The 16,431-nt window shown below is 40.5% G+C and overlaps 1 protein-coding gene across 1 annotated transcript in view; it reads right to left on the reverse strand.

The window, feature by feature from the left end:
* Positions 1–13,457: 13,457 nt before the first annotated feature.
* ANKRD55 (ankyrin repeat domain 55) overlaps positions 13,458–16,431 on the reverse strand; it is a 90,590-nt gene continuing 87,616 nt past the window's right edge. Inside the window, exons 10-11 of the mRNA XM_061187808.1 lie at positions 15,849–15,941; positions 13,458–13,579 (exon numbers count right to left, since the gene is read on the reverse strand). Coding sequence (XP_061043791.1) covers positions 13,458–13,579; positions 15,849–15,941 — 215 coding nt within the window. The remainder of the gene's footprint in view (positions 13,580–15,848; positions 15,942–16,431) is intronic.

The raw sequence follows: 16,431 nt of genomic DNA on the forward strand, positions 1-16,431 counted from the left end.
CCCATTCATGAGGGCTCCACTCCCATGACCTAGTCAAGGGTGATGGTATTAGTAAGTGGGGCCTTTGGGAGGTGATTAGTAATTAGGTCAGGAGAGTGAAGCCTCATGCATGGGATTTGAGCTCTTGTAAAAGAAATCCCACAGAGCTCCCTGCCTCCTTCCATCATGTGAGGACACAGTCAGAGGTCAGTAGGCTGCAACTCAGAAGAGGGCCCTCACCCAACCATGCTGGCACCCTGATCTCAGATTTCCAGCCTCCTCCAAAACTGTGAGAAATAAATTTTTGTGGTTTCTAAGCCACCTAGTCTGTGGCCTTTTGTTATAGCAGCCCACAAGGACCAAGACAAATGGATCTTGCCCAAGAGAACTTCCTAGCATAGAGATAGGACCCCAATAGAAAGGCAGGCAGTCAGAATCTTGGGGCAGATGGGGAGACACAGCAAGGGAGACTGAGTGAGATAAACTTTAAGAAATTCCATTGGGGGAAGAGGCAGCTATTCCACAGCTAGCACCCAGAGGGCAGAGGCCAGAGCGCAACTCTATCAGCTTTGAAAGACTGCACCTTTGTTCCCTCATCCACTCTCTCTCCCTGGGTCTGACCCTGGGGGGTCTAAAACATTTGCTAGGGAGTTGGATAAAGGAGGACAGAAGTAGTCAATGACAGCCAGTTCTCTGCTGCAGGCTTTCAAGCCTGAAGACAACTTGATCTAGAAATTTAGATTAAGAATTAGGTTGGAGTTTCAATATCAACTGTTCTGAACTTTTAAAATGACAGACTGTTCTTGGGCCTTGAACACCTATGGGACCTGCTTGAGATTTTACCTGGGGCCTGAAAAAATGGTCCATGTTTACTATGGAGTGGTGGACAAGATTAAAACTGCTTTCACGTTCACACTCTGTTGAAACTGATTTCTTCAAAAAATGGGTCACATATACATTTTGGAATGTTTGCTAAAAAAAAATTCAGCTTGATACTTTATGACCTCTTTTTATGTGTATGTGTGTACATCCATACACACATATCACAGACACATAATCATAGACTTGTACAGTTGGAAGGATATTTAGAGATGTTCTAGTCCAAAACACTCAGTTCATAATGAGGAAAATTGTTTCATTAGGATCTCTTTCAGTTCCAAAGTTCTCTATGACTTTATGGTATTGACAGCCACTCACGGAAGATATTGCAATAAATAACACTTATCTCTTAGGGATATGCATTAGACTATTGTAAAGCAGAATGAAGTAACCTCTGGTGTTGGGGAGGAACTCAGGATACCAGTTGGCTCATTGCTTCTGAAGAGAACATAAGGCTGACCGCTTTTTAAAAAAAATTTGACTGGGGATCTGCCAGCTTAAACAACTGCAGTACCTGACCAAGAGCCAAGCCTGGGAGGCCAAAGACACAGAGTCCAAAGATTGCCCTTGTTTTAGACAAGATCATTCCAATTCACCTTCACAGAATGCTTGGTCCAGGGATTTAGGCTTGTAGGCTTCCAAGATGTCAGTCTTTCCATAGAGTCTTGGCTCTGCATCCCTGGGTTTTTCTCCCGACCCCAATGGCAGAGACAAATCCAGAGGGATCTTTCAAGGAGCTTTAGGCAGGAAAATAGAGGAGTAGGCAATGGCCACAGTCCATTAATCTCATTTTCTTCTGTGTTCTCCATTTAACATCACCAAATTGCCTCTCCCTTACCACTCAGGAACCACTTATCCTGTGTAGAATATGATTGGCAGGAGGTGGGCACTTCTACTGCAGCTTGGCAAGCATTCCATGGTTGATAGAGCCCTAAAGATGCTAATACCACTCCCCTTCTCTTCTTAGGCCCCCAGTTGTTTTGAAGTAGCAGCAGTGACTGAGTGGTTCAAGTCTCAGAGCAGAGAGGCCATTGCCTGGAGCTGTGTGTGTCTCAGGGCCTTGCATATTCAGACAGACCCTGAGAGCAGTGATAAGTGTATGGAACTTCCTTGGAGAAATCTCTTGGGCGATATGCACTGATAGAACCCAGGAGTTCAGCATCTCAATGGCCTGGGGATTGAAGGAGAAGCAGGCTTGAACACAAAGATCTCTGTTTCAGCTTCGGGGATCCCCCAGCACAGTTTCAGGTTGACTCTAGTAGGAGACTCAGCTTGTCCCAGCTCTGGGCTAATGAGCCTCCCTGGCCTGCAAGAGCACACAGGTTCCCACTGCTTAGGTTGCTGGTCACCAAGAATTCTGCAGAGGCTTTAGCTCTATAAGCAAAGCCAATAACCACTCTGTGGTTTTGCTGACATTTTCCTTTATAGTTATAGAGGATGAGGAACTTCTCCAGAAAAAAGAGATCTTAACAGCAAAAAGCTTCCTGCCCTTAGAACATGATACAATAAAATGACTGAATTAATTGAATGACTGCCCATCAGTTTATTCTCATTGGTATTTTAATTATCTCCCATTTTTTTCTCTTATGACTACCTGTTTGCTTTAAAGGAAACTAATAAAATCACTTTATAATAGAACCACTACTGACCTCAGCCATTGTATTGTATTAATCAGGGTAGGTAATAACTACTGTTAAAACAACTCCGAAATCGCAGTAATTTGAGACTAGAAAGGTTATTTCTTGAAAACATTAAAGTGCAATTGGGTCTTTGGCAATTGGAGTCAGATCACTTCCAGCAAGTGGTTCCACCATCTTCTGGGCCTCAGAGCTCTCCACTGGGTCTTTTGCATCTTTCTCCTGGCGAGGGAATAGAGCCAGCGTGAATGACCCTATGAGAGGTTTTAGGGAAGTCAGCACATCACAGCCACTCATGTTCAGGATCAGCCCCGGCCTCGCCCCACTGCAAGGGGCTGGGAGAGGTCATCCAGCACGTGCCCAGGAAGCAGAGGAGACTATGGTCCTGGGGAGCACGGCAGTCTCAGCAGCAGCCCACCGATCCTCCTGCGGGAAGCAGTGTGTGTGGGGGCTATGACCCCAGGTTCTAGAGTCTAGCCAGACTGTCTGCACCGGAATTCTGGCCCTGCCATTTGTAGCTGTGTGACCTTCTTTGTCAAATGGGCATAATAATGGTATTTACCTTTTAGGGCTGTTGTGAGGGTTAAACGAGATGACTCCTGTAAGTATGTACTGAACTTAGAACAGTGGCTGCACATGGTAAATGCCTGAGGGATATTTGATGTTTATCATGAATGGGAAGCACTTAGACCAGGTCTGATAAGAGGATGCAAGAGGATGCAAACATCAGCTGTAATGTTTCTCCTTTCTCTTACTGTGACTTCAACTACAAATGTCATTTTCTAACACGTTCAAGGTCCTCTACTGACCTCCCTCTGCTTCTCCTTTTCTTTTTTGTTCTCTTCTTGGCTGCAAGTTTGGGTGGCTATTTCTGTTCCTGATTTTTATTTCTTTCTCCTCCATCATGTACCCTCAAGCTGTAAAAGTCTTCTTTATTTATGCCCCACTCTGGCCTCCAGTCCCCTGCCTGCCATCAAACACCTCCTGAAAAGTTCCTCCTAATGAAACCTTGTCTTTATTGCCCATTTAAAGAATGGCTCTAAATTAAGTGGAGTGGTCCCCTCTGGTTTTCTATTTCCCCTGCTTTTATTGTATCAATTCTCATAGGAAATGAAACCCAGCAGAATCTGGGCTATTAGCAGCAGCAACGCCAGTAATTGGGAATCAGATTTTATGCAGTTTCTGGGATACTGATAGGACAAAGTCAGAAAATAGAAACTGAGATAATTAACAGATTTCATAATTGCTTTACCTATATAAAAGCAATCTGGAGAATTTTGGTTGGTATCCTCATAGACAGTGAGCTTTATGAGAGTAGGCGTTTTGTTTTATTTGTAGCTGTAGCTCCCTCACCTGGAACAGTGCACATAATGGGTGTTCACAACTTTTTTGCTTAACTGTTAGCAGCAGAAGGGAATGGGTAAATGGTAAATGAGAACAAGGGAACATTTATTTATTAAAGACTATTTTCTACCACTATTTTTTATGGATTTTTAATTAAAAGAGTAAAGTCATTATTAATAAGTGTTTTTCTTTGCACCTAAAAGGACACTAGTAATGTTCGAAGGACTAGCATATTTTATAAAAGCATATGTCTTAGATCCAAATGGCCAGTCTTCTTCATCATATTATTCATTTTCTTTTAAAAACTGTCAAGAAGACACATTCTTCAGATTCAGTTTAATTTAAAAAAGGCAATTACTCACATGTGCACATTGGTGAAAAATTTTTTTTCTTGTGGGGAAGATAAAATAATCCTTAAATTATTTAGAAGAAAAAAACTCATGAAATTTAGCACACAATAAAATAGAAAAATAATGACAGCTCATTTGCCCAACCTGTATTAAATACAATATAAAGCTTTACTAAGTGGAACCCAAGGCACTACAGCTGGAATAAGATAGTAGCAGCCAGCATTTATTAGTTGTTTTCTTTGTTCCATGCACTGTTAAGTGCTTTACATGCATTGACTAATTTTATCTCATACATAACAATGCCGTGAGGTAGCTACTATTTTTATCTCCACCCAAGAAGAAAGCAGAGCAGTGAGATTAAGTAACAACCATCCCCATTCACACAGCTGGTTAAGTGTGGGACTGTATTCAAATCTAGATTTCCCATCCTCAGAGCTTGTAAAAGATGTTTTAGAAGAACTTAACGTATGAAAAAGTTTTAATCATGTACATAACTTAAAATGTCATATAATACCTCAAAGCTTCAAATGAAGCCCAATGTCACACTCTTACACTCACACACTGAATTCTCACACCCCAAAGGCAGCCACTTTCAATTATTTTAGGTTTTGCTGTTACTGAAACAGGAGGGAAGGGGGCAGGGCACAACCTTTGAAAGAATGACATAGCCATAGGACATGACAAAAAACGGATTAGAACCAACTAGGTCCAAGATGGCGGAAGGTTCCACTTCCAGTGGACCTCGAGCCTCATTTTATGCTCATTGTAACACATTAGCATGCTAAATGACACACCCACCAGCGCCATGACAGTTCTGAGGCCAACCATAAAAGGTCAAAAAATGGGCAGTGGCCGAATTCCTGGAAATCCCCACCCCTTCCCCAAAATAGTTGGAATAATGCTCCCCCTGGTTAGCCTATGAAATTACCCAGCTCATAAAAACTAACCACCCCATATTTCAGGGCCTCTCGCCTTCTGAGATGGCCCACATTGTGTCTGTGGAGTGTGTTTCTCTCTAAATAAATCCACTTCTTACCTATCACTTTGTCTCTCACTGAATTCTTTCTGTAACGAGACATTAAGAACCTGAGCTTCATTAAGTCCTGAGACCAGGTGTGTGATCTCAATGAAAAGACCGTGGGTTCAAGTCCCAACCTGAGTTGTACGGTTTCATTACTATTTAATGAATATTTAATGATATTTCTAAATGTAAACCTTACATTGCTATTTCTTGATATTTTCAATTTTAGACCTTATCTATTGACTTCCGAGTCTTAATGATGAGGATTTATCTCTTTTCTGCACAATAGTTTCCTATCCTCACCTTATGGTAATTAAACTATAGTTGGTTAAAACAATATTTGCTGTTACATGATAATAATATAAATATTATTCACAAAGTCAGGCGTAGACCATGATCACATTCTACTTCTTGTAACAACACCCCACCCCTTCTTGGAGTTAATTCTTGTCCCATTTTCTTAGTTGCTTTGTCTTCCATGTACCTATCACAGATTAAGTCCCCCAAATCTCCTCTACAATTATAAATGTCCTCTTGATATAAATCAAACACATCAATCCTATTAGTTTCATTTTGTTTTTCTTTGAAATATCTTGATGCTTGCCGTCTTCCTGCTTTTTTTTTTAATTAATTTTTATTGGAGTACAGTTGATTTACAATGTTGTGTTAGTTTCTGCTGTACAGCAAAGTGAATCAGTTATACATATACATATGTCTATTCTTTTTTAGATTCTATTCCCATATAGGTCATTACAGAGTATTGAGTAGAGTTCCCTGTGCTATACAGTAGGTTCTTATTAGTTATCTATTTTATATATAGTAGTGTGTATATGTCAATTCCTATCTCCCCACATTGGTGAAATTTTAAAGCAACAACAACAACAAAAAATCAGAGCAAAACATTACATTCTATTAAATTATTATGGTTTGTAAAGTTAACTTTCAAATGTTAAAGATAAAACACACCTGAGAAGCTTCTTTATGTTTTGTTTTAAGTTTCTTATAAGAACCAGCATTTCACTGAAAACATAGCAAGAGGTGGATTATTTTTACCTGATGCTCCATGTCTGTGTGCACATATTTGGGTCTGGGCTACACGTAGCCAATTCTCTATCACTGGGAACTGCTTTGAAAGTTGATAGGTCCAGGCCTCTTTCCTTCCTTCTCCCCCTTCCAGAGTTCAAGAGCACAGCCACAGGATGGGAAAATGGTTAAGAGAAATGAGAACACGGAAATCAGTTTGTTTTTCTTCTTGTGAACAGTTGTGTTAAAAGGTTTGAGTGAGGACAAAGAAAGTAATGGATAATCCATTAAAATGTTGTGCCTTAGGAGTACCATCAACGCCTCTCACTTTCTGCTAGTGTCATTCCCATAAAGGAAAATTGCTGGATCATGTTCCTCCTGCCCCTCCACCCTGAGAAACTGTAATCTTCCCTCCTGACTGGCTGTGGGACTGGCTGGTGAACGGATCAGCTTCATCACGCCCCACCCCCATCCTCTTCTCCACTTCCTACAGAGTCTCAGAAGTTGGCTCTCCCTTCCTGAATAGGTCTACTGATGAAGAAATGAGGTCAAATTAGCATGAAGTATCATTTTGAGAAAGAAAAAGTTAGCGATGCTAACACTTTCGATACTGGGGCAGGTTTGTCAAATATGTTAAGATTTCCTTTTTGCCTAACCAGTAAGGTTACCACTTTATAAGAACCAGTACAGATTTCCTCATACTCTGACCTGTACCACCTACAAAAAGACTCTGGTTTTGAGTGTCAGGATCTTGAAGAGGTACAATGTTGATACTCTGGATTATCATTTCAATTGTTTTTCCAATTTGTTCATGTCTAGAGTCTTTTTATTTATCTACTTTTAGGCTCTGAGAGAGTGGCTCTGGGACTACAACTTAGAGTGGAGGAATAAAAGTAGAGAAATAATTTTGAGACTTAATATTTTGTTTTATTAAAAGATAATTTACTGGCTTTAAATCACAAAAAGATAAAGAGCCAAAACAGAGAATATATAGCTTAAATAATGACTTTTTTTCTCTAAGAAATATAGGAAAATCCTTATCACTTAACCTCATATAAACTTGTTATATCCTTTCTATGTTCTTTTTTCCTGCAACATCTACCCCAGTGCAAGCATCAATGAACGTCTGCTGAAAGAATGAATGACTGCTGATCCACAGCAAGCTAAGGCAAGGACGGAGAGAAGATGCCAGAAAAGGAGATAGTTTCCAGATCTCAACATTAGAACTGGATACTTAAGGAGCCTTCCTGCCTATCTGAGTGGTGTCTGAGTTCTTGGGTCATGTGGTTTAAAGCAACCTTTCTCCTTACCAACCAATAGTGATTGGTTATGCAACTAGCCGAGTAATTCAAACCCGTATCTATCCATTCCTGCACAAAAGATATATACTTTGCCTGGCTCATGAATAAATAAAGGCTTGTTTATCCCCTTGACTCTGGGAAAGCTGGCCTAAGGAATGGCACTGTCACACCCATTTTCTGCCTTTCATCCCTTACCATGGGTTCATGTTTATTTCTTAGCTAGGAGGGCAGTTAAGGAGGACACATGCATTTCCTGAGTGTTATAGGGTGTGGGGTGGTAACAAGATCAGACGTGAAGTCACAGAGAGTGCTGCCTACATTAAGACTGGGCCATCTGAACAGAAAAACTGACTGAATTGAGCTGTGAACTGTTAATTAGGCTCACAAGGCAACAGGGAGAAACAGCATTCATCCAAGAGTACACATTCGGGTGTGATTTGGCTCAAGGTGAACTCTGAGGGGAATCCCATTCTGACTGCAGTGTTGAGTCATGCATGCATATATGACCTGGTTTCATTAACCCTTGGATTAAATTATATCTCATGAAAGGTTACAATTTAGTATAGTAAAACCTAGGCAAGTCATGGTTACTCTTGAGACAGGCATGAGTCCTGTTCCTCAGAATCAGTGTTAGCAAAGGGGTATCTTTTAAAAATATTACTGCAGTGCACCGTGCAGTCCTGCAGCCTGTCTCCTGCTTCAGCAGTGTTTGGGATGTGCCTTGTTCCAGCCTCTGACCACCCTCCAACCTCTTTTCCAGTCACAACCTTCTGAACCATCTTCCCGGCCATCCTCTGCCTCCAAGGTCAACCAACGCTGTGTTTTGAGCTTAGTTTCCTATTGCATGTGAATCAACCATGAGTTCCCAGATGTGTGAGAATTATTCCACCGAGCTGGAGGCTGCCGTCAATGGCCTGGTCAACCTGCGTCTGCAGGTCTCCTACACTTACCTCTCTCTGGGCATCTATTTTGACCGCAATTACGTGGCTCTGGAGACCACTTCTTCTGTGAGTTGGCTGAGGAAAAGCTGAGGCCCCCAAGTGTCTCCTGAGGATGCAAAACCAACACTGCAGCCGCACCCTCTTCCAGGAGGTGCAGAAGCCATCCCAAGAGGAGCAAAGCCCTAGACGCCATGGAAGCTGCCATGGTCCTGGAGAAGAACATGAACCAGGCCCTTTTGGATCCGCTCCCATCTCTCTGACTCCCTGAAGAGCCAATTCCTAGATGAGGAGGGGAAACTCATCAAGAAGATGGGCAACCACCTGACAAACCTCACAGGCTGGCCAGCCCCCAGGATGGGCTGGATGAGTGTCTCTTGGAAAGACTCACCCTCAAATACAACTAGGAGCCTCTGGAGCCCAGTGGCCTTCTTCTGGAGGGGCCCCTTTGTCATTCCTCTGGTGTCAAAGCTTCTGCCTGAGCCTTTCCCTGCAGTCAGTAGGCAGCTTTTAAACCACCCTGAAGCTCGCTCCCAAGTCGTGAACCAAACAGAAACAAGAAAGCATTTTGCAGAAAAAAAATTTTTTTAAGTGCTCTTAATCCTGAAAGCTTTCCTCCCAAATGTTACATCTATTGGTGTGCTGGTAAACTAGATCTCAAATAAAAGAAAGCACTGATTTGTAGTGTTTGCCAATTTTCATGGTGTAAATGTTCCCACCATGGCCAGTGCCAAGCCACCAATGTTCACAAAACTCCTGAATATTAGATTCAATAATCAAATCTTGCAAGCAGGTAAGACCTAGCTCCAGCACACCCATGAAAGCAAAATCTTATTCACTTTATAAGCCTTTATTAGAATCATACAAAGGGCTTTATGGAAGCTTGCATCTTCATCCATAGGTGAAGACAGGATGTGGCAAAGGGAAGACAGTGATTGCTAAACTCCCTATGATAGAGATTTAATGGGCTAGCTCTCAGGGACTAGAGATTCAAGGGAGGGAAGAGACCCTAAATGTTTTCAATTCATTTTTTCTTTGTATTACATGCCCCTTGCCCTCCACTCCCCGCTTGCCCCAAGTCATTTTTTCGGAGAACACTGGGATAGGTATCTTAGAGTAAACTACTTAGACATGTGAGAACAGTGCCTTGGTTTTCAGCTTTTCTTGAATTCAAAGGCTTGCTTGGTTTCATCATATAGATCTGCAAAAACTCCTCTCATAGCTTCCTTCTAGCTGTAAACTATAATGTTGATTGGCTTCACCTTCCGTTTATTGTTCTTTTCTTACATATTTTCAGAAACTGCTCTTGTCATCTAGCTCAGCAGCTTGAATAAGTTATACTTTCAAATACAGTTAGTGTTTGGTTCAATACAATACAAATGGCAGAGCAGGGCTTAGCAATGAAGTCTCTCTAGTCCCATGGTCCACATACATAATTCCCCAACAACTGTATTCCTGCTCCAGAAATTTCATAGGTGTGGTATACCTTTGGCATAGCCTCCTTTCTGGATTTATTTATTCAGACTATCTGCCATCCAGGCAAAGTGGAGCTACAGTTAATATTTGTAGGAAGAGCCCACCAACCCAGTAATTTGTGCTAAACCAGAGTTTTTGGAAGGTACAGTTTTTTTCCCCTCATTTTCCTTAGTTCCCTTCAGTAATTTCTTCCGGTAAACACTTAACTCCAAGGCTCTCATCTTCCTAGAATTAAGCCGATATAAATAAACTCCTGTGACTCCAGCTTATTATCCCTTCCAACTCTATTAGGTCACAGCTTGACACACAATATGATTTTAGAAACCCACGCCAAGTGACTGATTAGAAATATAGTGCCTCCCAGAAAGACAAACATAACCATTGATTTTGATTTTGCCCCTACTCTTTGAGTGTACTGATGCATGTCTCTAAGCAAGTGTATCCTGGCATTTTAAAAGTGGTCTTTTGAAAATAACCCTTTGGAATCCACCATGGGCTTAAATGGGGTAATTAAGAAGGAACATATTTAACCTTAGCATGAAATACAACACTCAAGTCAAAAACGAAATTAAAGGAACATGATAGCAGCTCTCACATGCAGTAGCTAGACATTCTTATTGCTTTCAGGGGAAAATGATATTTTAAAATCAGGAAATTCTATCAGAACCACATGTTTCCTAGACGTTGAGATAGAAATATTAATACTGGTAGGTGAAGACTGTCAACAAACTGTAGGTCGCTATCAAAACTACTGTTCTTCAAAGTGAATACCTTCCCATTCTGACCTCCATTTTAGCCCAACCTTGGTCTTTCGGGCAGCTGAGTGAGTTCCAGGACATCTCCAGAGGCCAGATCTGGGAAGTCAATGAATAAATTGTATCAAAAGCCGAAGAGTTTCCAGTCAGCGTGTTCTTCTGGCATAGCTGTCACCAGAAGGACAAAGGTAGCTATCACATTAATATGTAAAAAACAGGAAATATCTTGTTAATAAATCCCTAGCATAAATTTTATTAACGGTGAATGGTAAATCACCTTGTAATTGCTAGTGGTCCATAGACTAGGAAAAATGAGAGCAATATTCACTTTATTGTGGTGGTCTAGAGCTGGATCTGCAATATCACCAAGGTATGCCTGTATTAGCTGTGTTGCATTGGGCAAATTACTTATCACTCTCTGAGTTGGTTCCTTGTCTGTACTTGGGGGATACAGGTTGATGTAAAGATCCAAATGAAATCATGTATGCAAAGTTATGGTCCTTAGCAATGAAGGGAAATATAAGTGGTAAAAGAACAATACAAAAAATCATTTTAGAAGAAAAAGTTGCTTGAAAATTTTTTAAAGTTGGGCACAACTTGGTGAATACCTCTGATTTGGTCAGTAAAATATTGGCCGAGGAAGACTCTACCCCAAACAAGCAACTTTACCTAGAGACAAAAGGATAGCTGCTCTATTTAAAGAGGTGGTAGTGGGCAGTACATTACATTTTCGTAGCTAAGCAAAGATTGTTAAATCAACTTGGATGGAAAGGCCCAACATTAGAAGATTCTGTGTGCGTACATATAACTGCAAGTGTTGGGGGAATAGTGGGTTTTATACAGGGGTGTTTTGTTTTGTTTTGATTTATTGCTTTGACCTCTTAGCTATCCACTTGGTGATCTCTTAGGGTCTGAGCTTTTGTTAGTGTGCTAATCTTTTGAATAATTCATAAATATTCTAATTCTCCCCTTTCCTGACACAAACGGAAGGATTGCATTTCTCTATCCCCTTTGAAGTTAGGCATGTCCATATGACTTAATTTGGCAAATAAAATGTGAGAGGAAGTAATGAGACTCACCTCTGATTTTCTCTATTTCGGTGACCAAGGAAGTACAAGTTGAAATGGAATCTACATCAGCCAACTCTGCCAGTTGGAAATGGGACATGCATCGTGAATGAGAAAAATAATTGTGTTAGCCAATGAGATTTTGGGGTTTGTTACTGAAGCAGATGCTAAGCTATCCCAGCTAGTCTAGGCAGTGTAGGGCCAGGTATCTACTTGTGGATGGACATGGATTCAGAAGTAGCTAGGTGACATAACTGAACAGCCTAACTGATACTTACAAAGAATGATTCTTCAAAGATAAAAATAGCCCACAAAAAAAAAAAAAAAGGAAGAAAGAAAGAAAAAAAAGAAAAGAGACCCTTCAGAATCTATGTCCTGAGAGCTCTTCCATTTGCACCAGGATTTGCTCTGCCTCTAGCTACTGTCTAGCTTGGGAGGTTGATCCTTAGGCTTTCCCTTTTATAATCCCCGATTCAGATAACTATCAATAGCAAAATGAGACTGTGGACTAGTAACTTCTTCCATTATCACTTCTTACATCTCTCTACCTTGCCAACTCCCTATCTCCCTACTTCCTTCCCTTCCTTCTTTCCTAAAAACAAAATTAGCTGAATGAGTGGCTAAGTATGTTCTAGGTATTGTACACATTTCTAGAAGTGCAAAGCCAAATAACTGTGATTTGGCCTCAGAGGAGCTTCTATTTAGTTAATGGCACAGTCTGACCTCCCTAAATAAATAATACTAACATAAAATGGTAATGTTATACTTGAGATATTTGCTGAATAACATGCAGGCTTAGAAATAACATGGAGTGACTATGATCTTATATGGCTAAACCTTGAACTTTCAATCAATCCAAACAATACACAAACATCTTAGTAAGGAGATCTGCAGTTAGTAGTAGTCTTTCAAAGTTTGCTATGTCATAAGTATGGGAATGTCTTGAGTAGGCAGAGACCTTTATTTTGAAACAGAAAAAAGAATGATTAAATACGTAGAGTATTTGAGGAATGTATGAGGAATGTCTATTTCATTCTGTTAGGGCAGGATGTAGACCTTTCCAACTCACATGATCTTCTCAGTATCAGAGCAATCAATCATATCTGAAAGTGACAATAGGTGGAAATAATCAAATAACAAAGAAGATACATAAACATTGTTAAGTGATTTGGGCTCTAGCCAGGACTTAACAATGTTAGAAAATACTTTGCAGATGATTGTACACTTAAAAGCCATAAACACTGACTGATTAAAGAAATTTACTATTTTAATTTTAATTAAGTTTTCTTAGTCCAAAGTAGAATTGCAATAAATGTAAAAAACATGTATGGAATGTGCTTTCTTCTTTATTCAGCAAAGTATACATTTTTTAACAACATAAAATCATTCAAAAAGACCAGCAAACATGCCACAAAGCAAACCAAACACAGCTAAGTTTCCCTGATGATAACATGTCGTGACTTTTTATTTTGGCATGTAGAGGTCATGGAAACTCACAGACTTACAATATATGCACAAAGATTCTAAGTGCTATTTGGAACAAAGAATTTTGAGTTGTAAAACCATGAATGGCTTACAGAATGCAATTTACTAAATTAGTCTTTGTTCTTACAAAGTAATCTTATCCTTCGACAGTTGAAAATATATATAATCTATATTTTTACTATCAGTGACCCACAGTCACTGATTAATTTTCATCACTGGTGGAACTGGCAGAGTTTTCACTCTCTTCAGCTGGTGGGCTGTGTCCCCGCTGGCTTGGGATAGCAGGAAGCACTCGGTTTGTCCGTAGAGGTTCTCCAGATAGAACTGGAGGAAAGAATAGAATGAAAAACTTTCAAGGTTTGCATCTCTCAGAGTCTCACAAGGAATGATGGCAGGAGAACTGTGTTATTTCTGAAGGAATGGAGGCCCTTCTAAGCCATGTATATCTATCTATCTATTCAGGCTTACCTGTGTAGTCAGGGATGCCAAATATACACAAATACAAGGCGGGGCCAAGTTTGATCAAAACATGATCAGGCTGTTCGTGCCTAGCAGAGCCTTCTTTTCCTTGGGTGGCGTAGCCCTTGATGGCCAGGTCAGCACAAGGCTCTAAATAAGCCCCAAGACGTTTGTACTGTGCTTTTATGCAAAAGTCAAAAGGTTCTCAGGTTTCTTTTAGGAAAAGCACTGTACCTTTCCACTTCTTTTTCATAGAGCTACAGTTGATCAAAGATCTTTATCTTCCCATCTCCTTAAATTTAACTGTGAAAAGCAAAGCCCCTGGGTTCTGCCAAAGAAAATCCCGTTACTTTGGCTTCCCCAAGCCACACCAGGATTCAAGGCTGAGTGATTCTTCCCTTAATTAGATGTATTTGTGACTACATTTCTGCTTAAAGACAAGGTCAGACTTGAATTTCATTCAATGATTGAATTCACACCATCCAAAACTCTCCCTTTAGACAAATTAGTAAGGGCAAAGGAAATAATCTGTCAAGGCAGAGATCTTAGTTTGTGCTACTAACTCTGTGTGTGACTTTGGACAAATCTCTACCTCTCCCTTTCCTTATCTGAAAGAAAACAGAGTTGTACTAAGACTGCAGGGTTCTTTGTTTTTACCTAAAGGGTTCTAGAACTCTTGCTTTGTCCCATTTGAACTGTAGCCTGGGGCAGAAAAGATATATTGGATATTTACTCTGTGCAAACAGCTGCAAAGGGTTTTATGTACATTATCTCATTTAATCCTCTCAACAGTCTTATCAGGTTGCACTACTCTTATAAGCTAAGTGAAGAAACTGAAGTACAGAAAGGTTAAGGAACTTGTCTTAAATAGGGCAGCTTCTAAATCACCTAACCTCTGCAATTAAGAAGATGTGGAGAGAGAGAGAGAGAGAGTGTGTGTGTGTGTGTGTGTGTGTGTGTGTGTATGTGCACACAAGTGCTTGAGTATATGTTATAAAGGAGTGGGTTGGGATAGGAAGAACAGGAAGGAAGGAAATTAAAATCCAATGAGTAGGGGCTTCCCTGGTGGCGCAGTGGTTGAGAGTCCGCCTGCCAATGCAGGGGACACGGGTTCGAGCCCTGGTCCGGGAGGATCCCACATGCCGTGGAACAACTGGGCCCGTGCACCACAGCTGCTGAGCCTGCATTCTGGAGCCCGTGAGCCACAACTCCTGAGCTTGCGTGCCACAACTACTGAAGCCCGCGTGCCTGGAGCCCGTGCTCCGCAACAAGAGAAGCCACCGCAATGAGAAGCCCGCGCACCGCAATGAAGAGTAGCCCCTGCTCGTCGAAACTAGAGAAAGCCCATGCGCAACAACGAAGACCCAACGCAGCCAAAAAAAAATCCAATAGGTATTACCTGTTTCATGTGACAGCTGACTCAGTATCCTATAATTTTGCTTCTGGCTCTGCTACTTACTACCTAAATACTGGGCAAGTTATGTGACCTCTCTGAACTCAGTTTTCTCATCTCTACTGCCTCAGAGTATAGATATAAGGATTTACAAACTCAGAATTTCTAGGCGTGGGGCTCAGGAATCCCCTTTATAACAAGCACCCCAGATAATACTTAGGCACAGGCAAACTTGATCACTTGGTGAATAGAATATATTAACAGTTTATATTGTGAGAAGTTTTGTATAAAATAATGCTAAAAGTAAAACTGATGAACAGCATCTACTTGATTATTCCTTTCTGCTTAGGAATGCATAGCCTGTGAGTGCAGAGGTAAGACACATTTCTATCTGTCCAACATAGTAAGGAAAACAATGTCAGGAAGCCAGTCTTAAGAGAAGAATTTTTAAAGCATTAAAGACATTAAATAGTACATAGCAAAATAAACTTCTGTTACTGTTTTTATAGTCCAAACACAAAAATTCCTCAAGGGAGGGAGTATTTTTTTAAACAAGCATTATCATGTTGGATGAAGCTTTAAAGACTGTCTCTATTCTATTTTCCTGTAATTTACAGGGTTTGGCACCTGATGTTCTCTTGAAAAAAATGAAAGTAAACCAAAATAACATTTAGCCCTGTCTAGACGTGTTAACAGTGTTAACCTTTGCAAAGGAAGCTGAGGAAGATTCAAAATACTTACATTTTTGGTCTGGTAGGGGAGCCAGGTTGTTCCGGGTGAAAGGAAGATCCCAGATTTTAGGTCTGTTTGGGGAGAGATGCTGAAAATTTTGTCCTGGGGACAAACATATTTGCATCAATCATATGAGATTCAACCAAGTGCATATTATAAAATCCAATGGATAAAAGAATCATAAAAGTTGTTATAGATCATGAAATTTATGATGTTAACAACAACTACAAAATACTAATAGCTATACCATATTCAGTTTCTATCACATGCCAGTCACCGTTTTAACGAAAGGAAAAGGTATCAGAAATCATTTCTTGAGTAAACTATTTAAATAAAATTTTATAAACAAGCACAGTTGGCCATGTACTCTACAAAACTTGAAAGTTTGAAAAATAACATAGGGTGTTAGTGTATCACATACTGGTCAATCTGGGTTGAATGAGTGGGTGATGAGTAGGATATATTCTTCTAGAGCTGTGTTTCTTAGTCCTGGCTGCACAGAGAAATTATCTGAGGAGTTAAAAAAAGATGCTACTCTGGCTAAACACCACACCAAATAAATGAGTATCTCTGGGGCTGGGATAGGATGCCA

The sequence above is a fragment of the Eubalaena glacialis genome, chromosome 4, assembly GCF_028564815.1.
Source record: "Eubalaena glacialis isolate mEubGla1 chromosome 4, mEubGla1.1.hap2.+ XY, whole genome shotgun sequence".
Lineage (NCBI taxonomy): Eukaryota > Metazoa > Chordata > Mammalia > Artiodactyla > Balaenidae > Eubalaena > Eubalaena glacialis.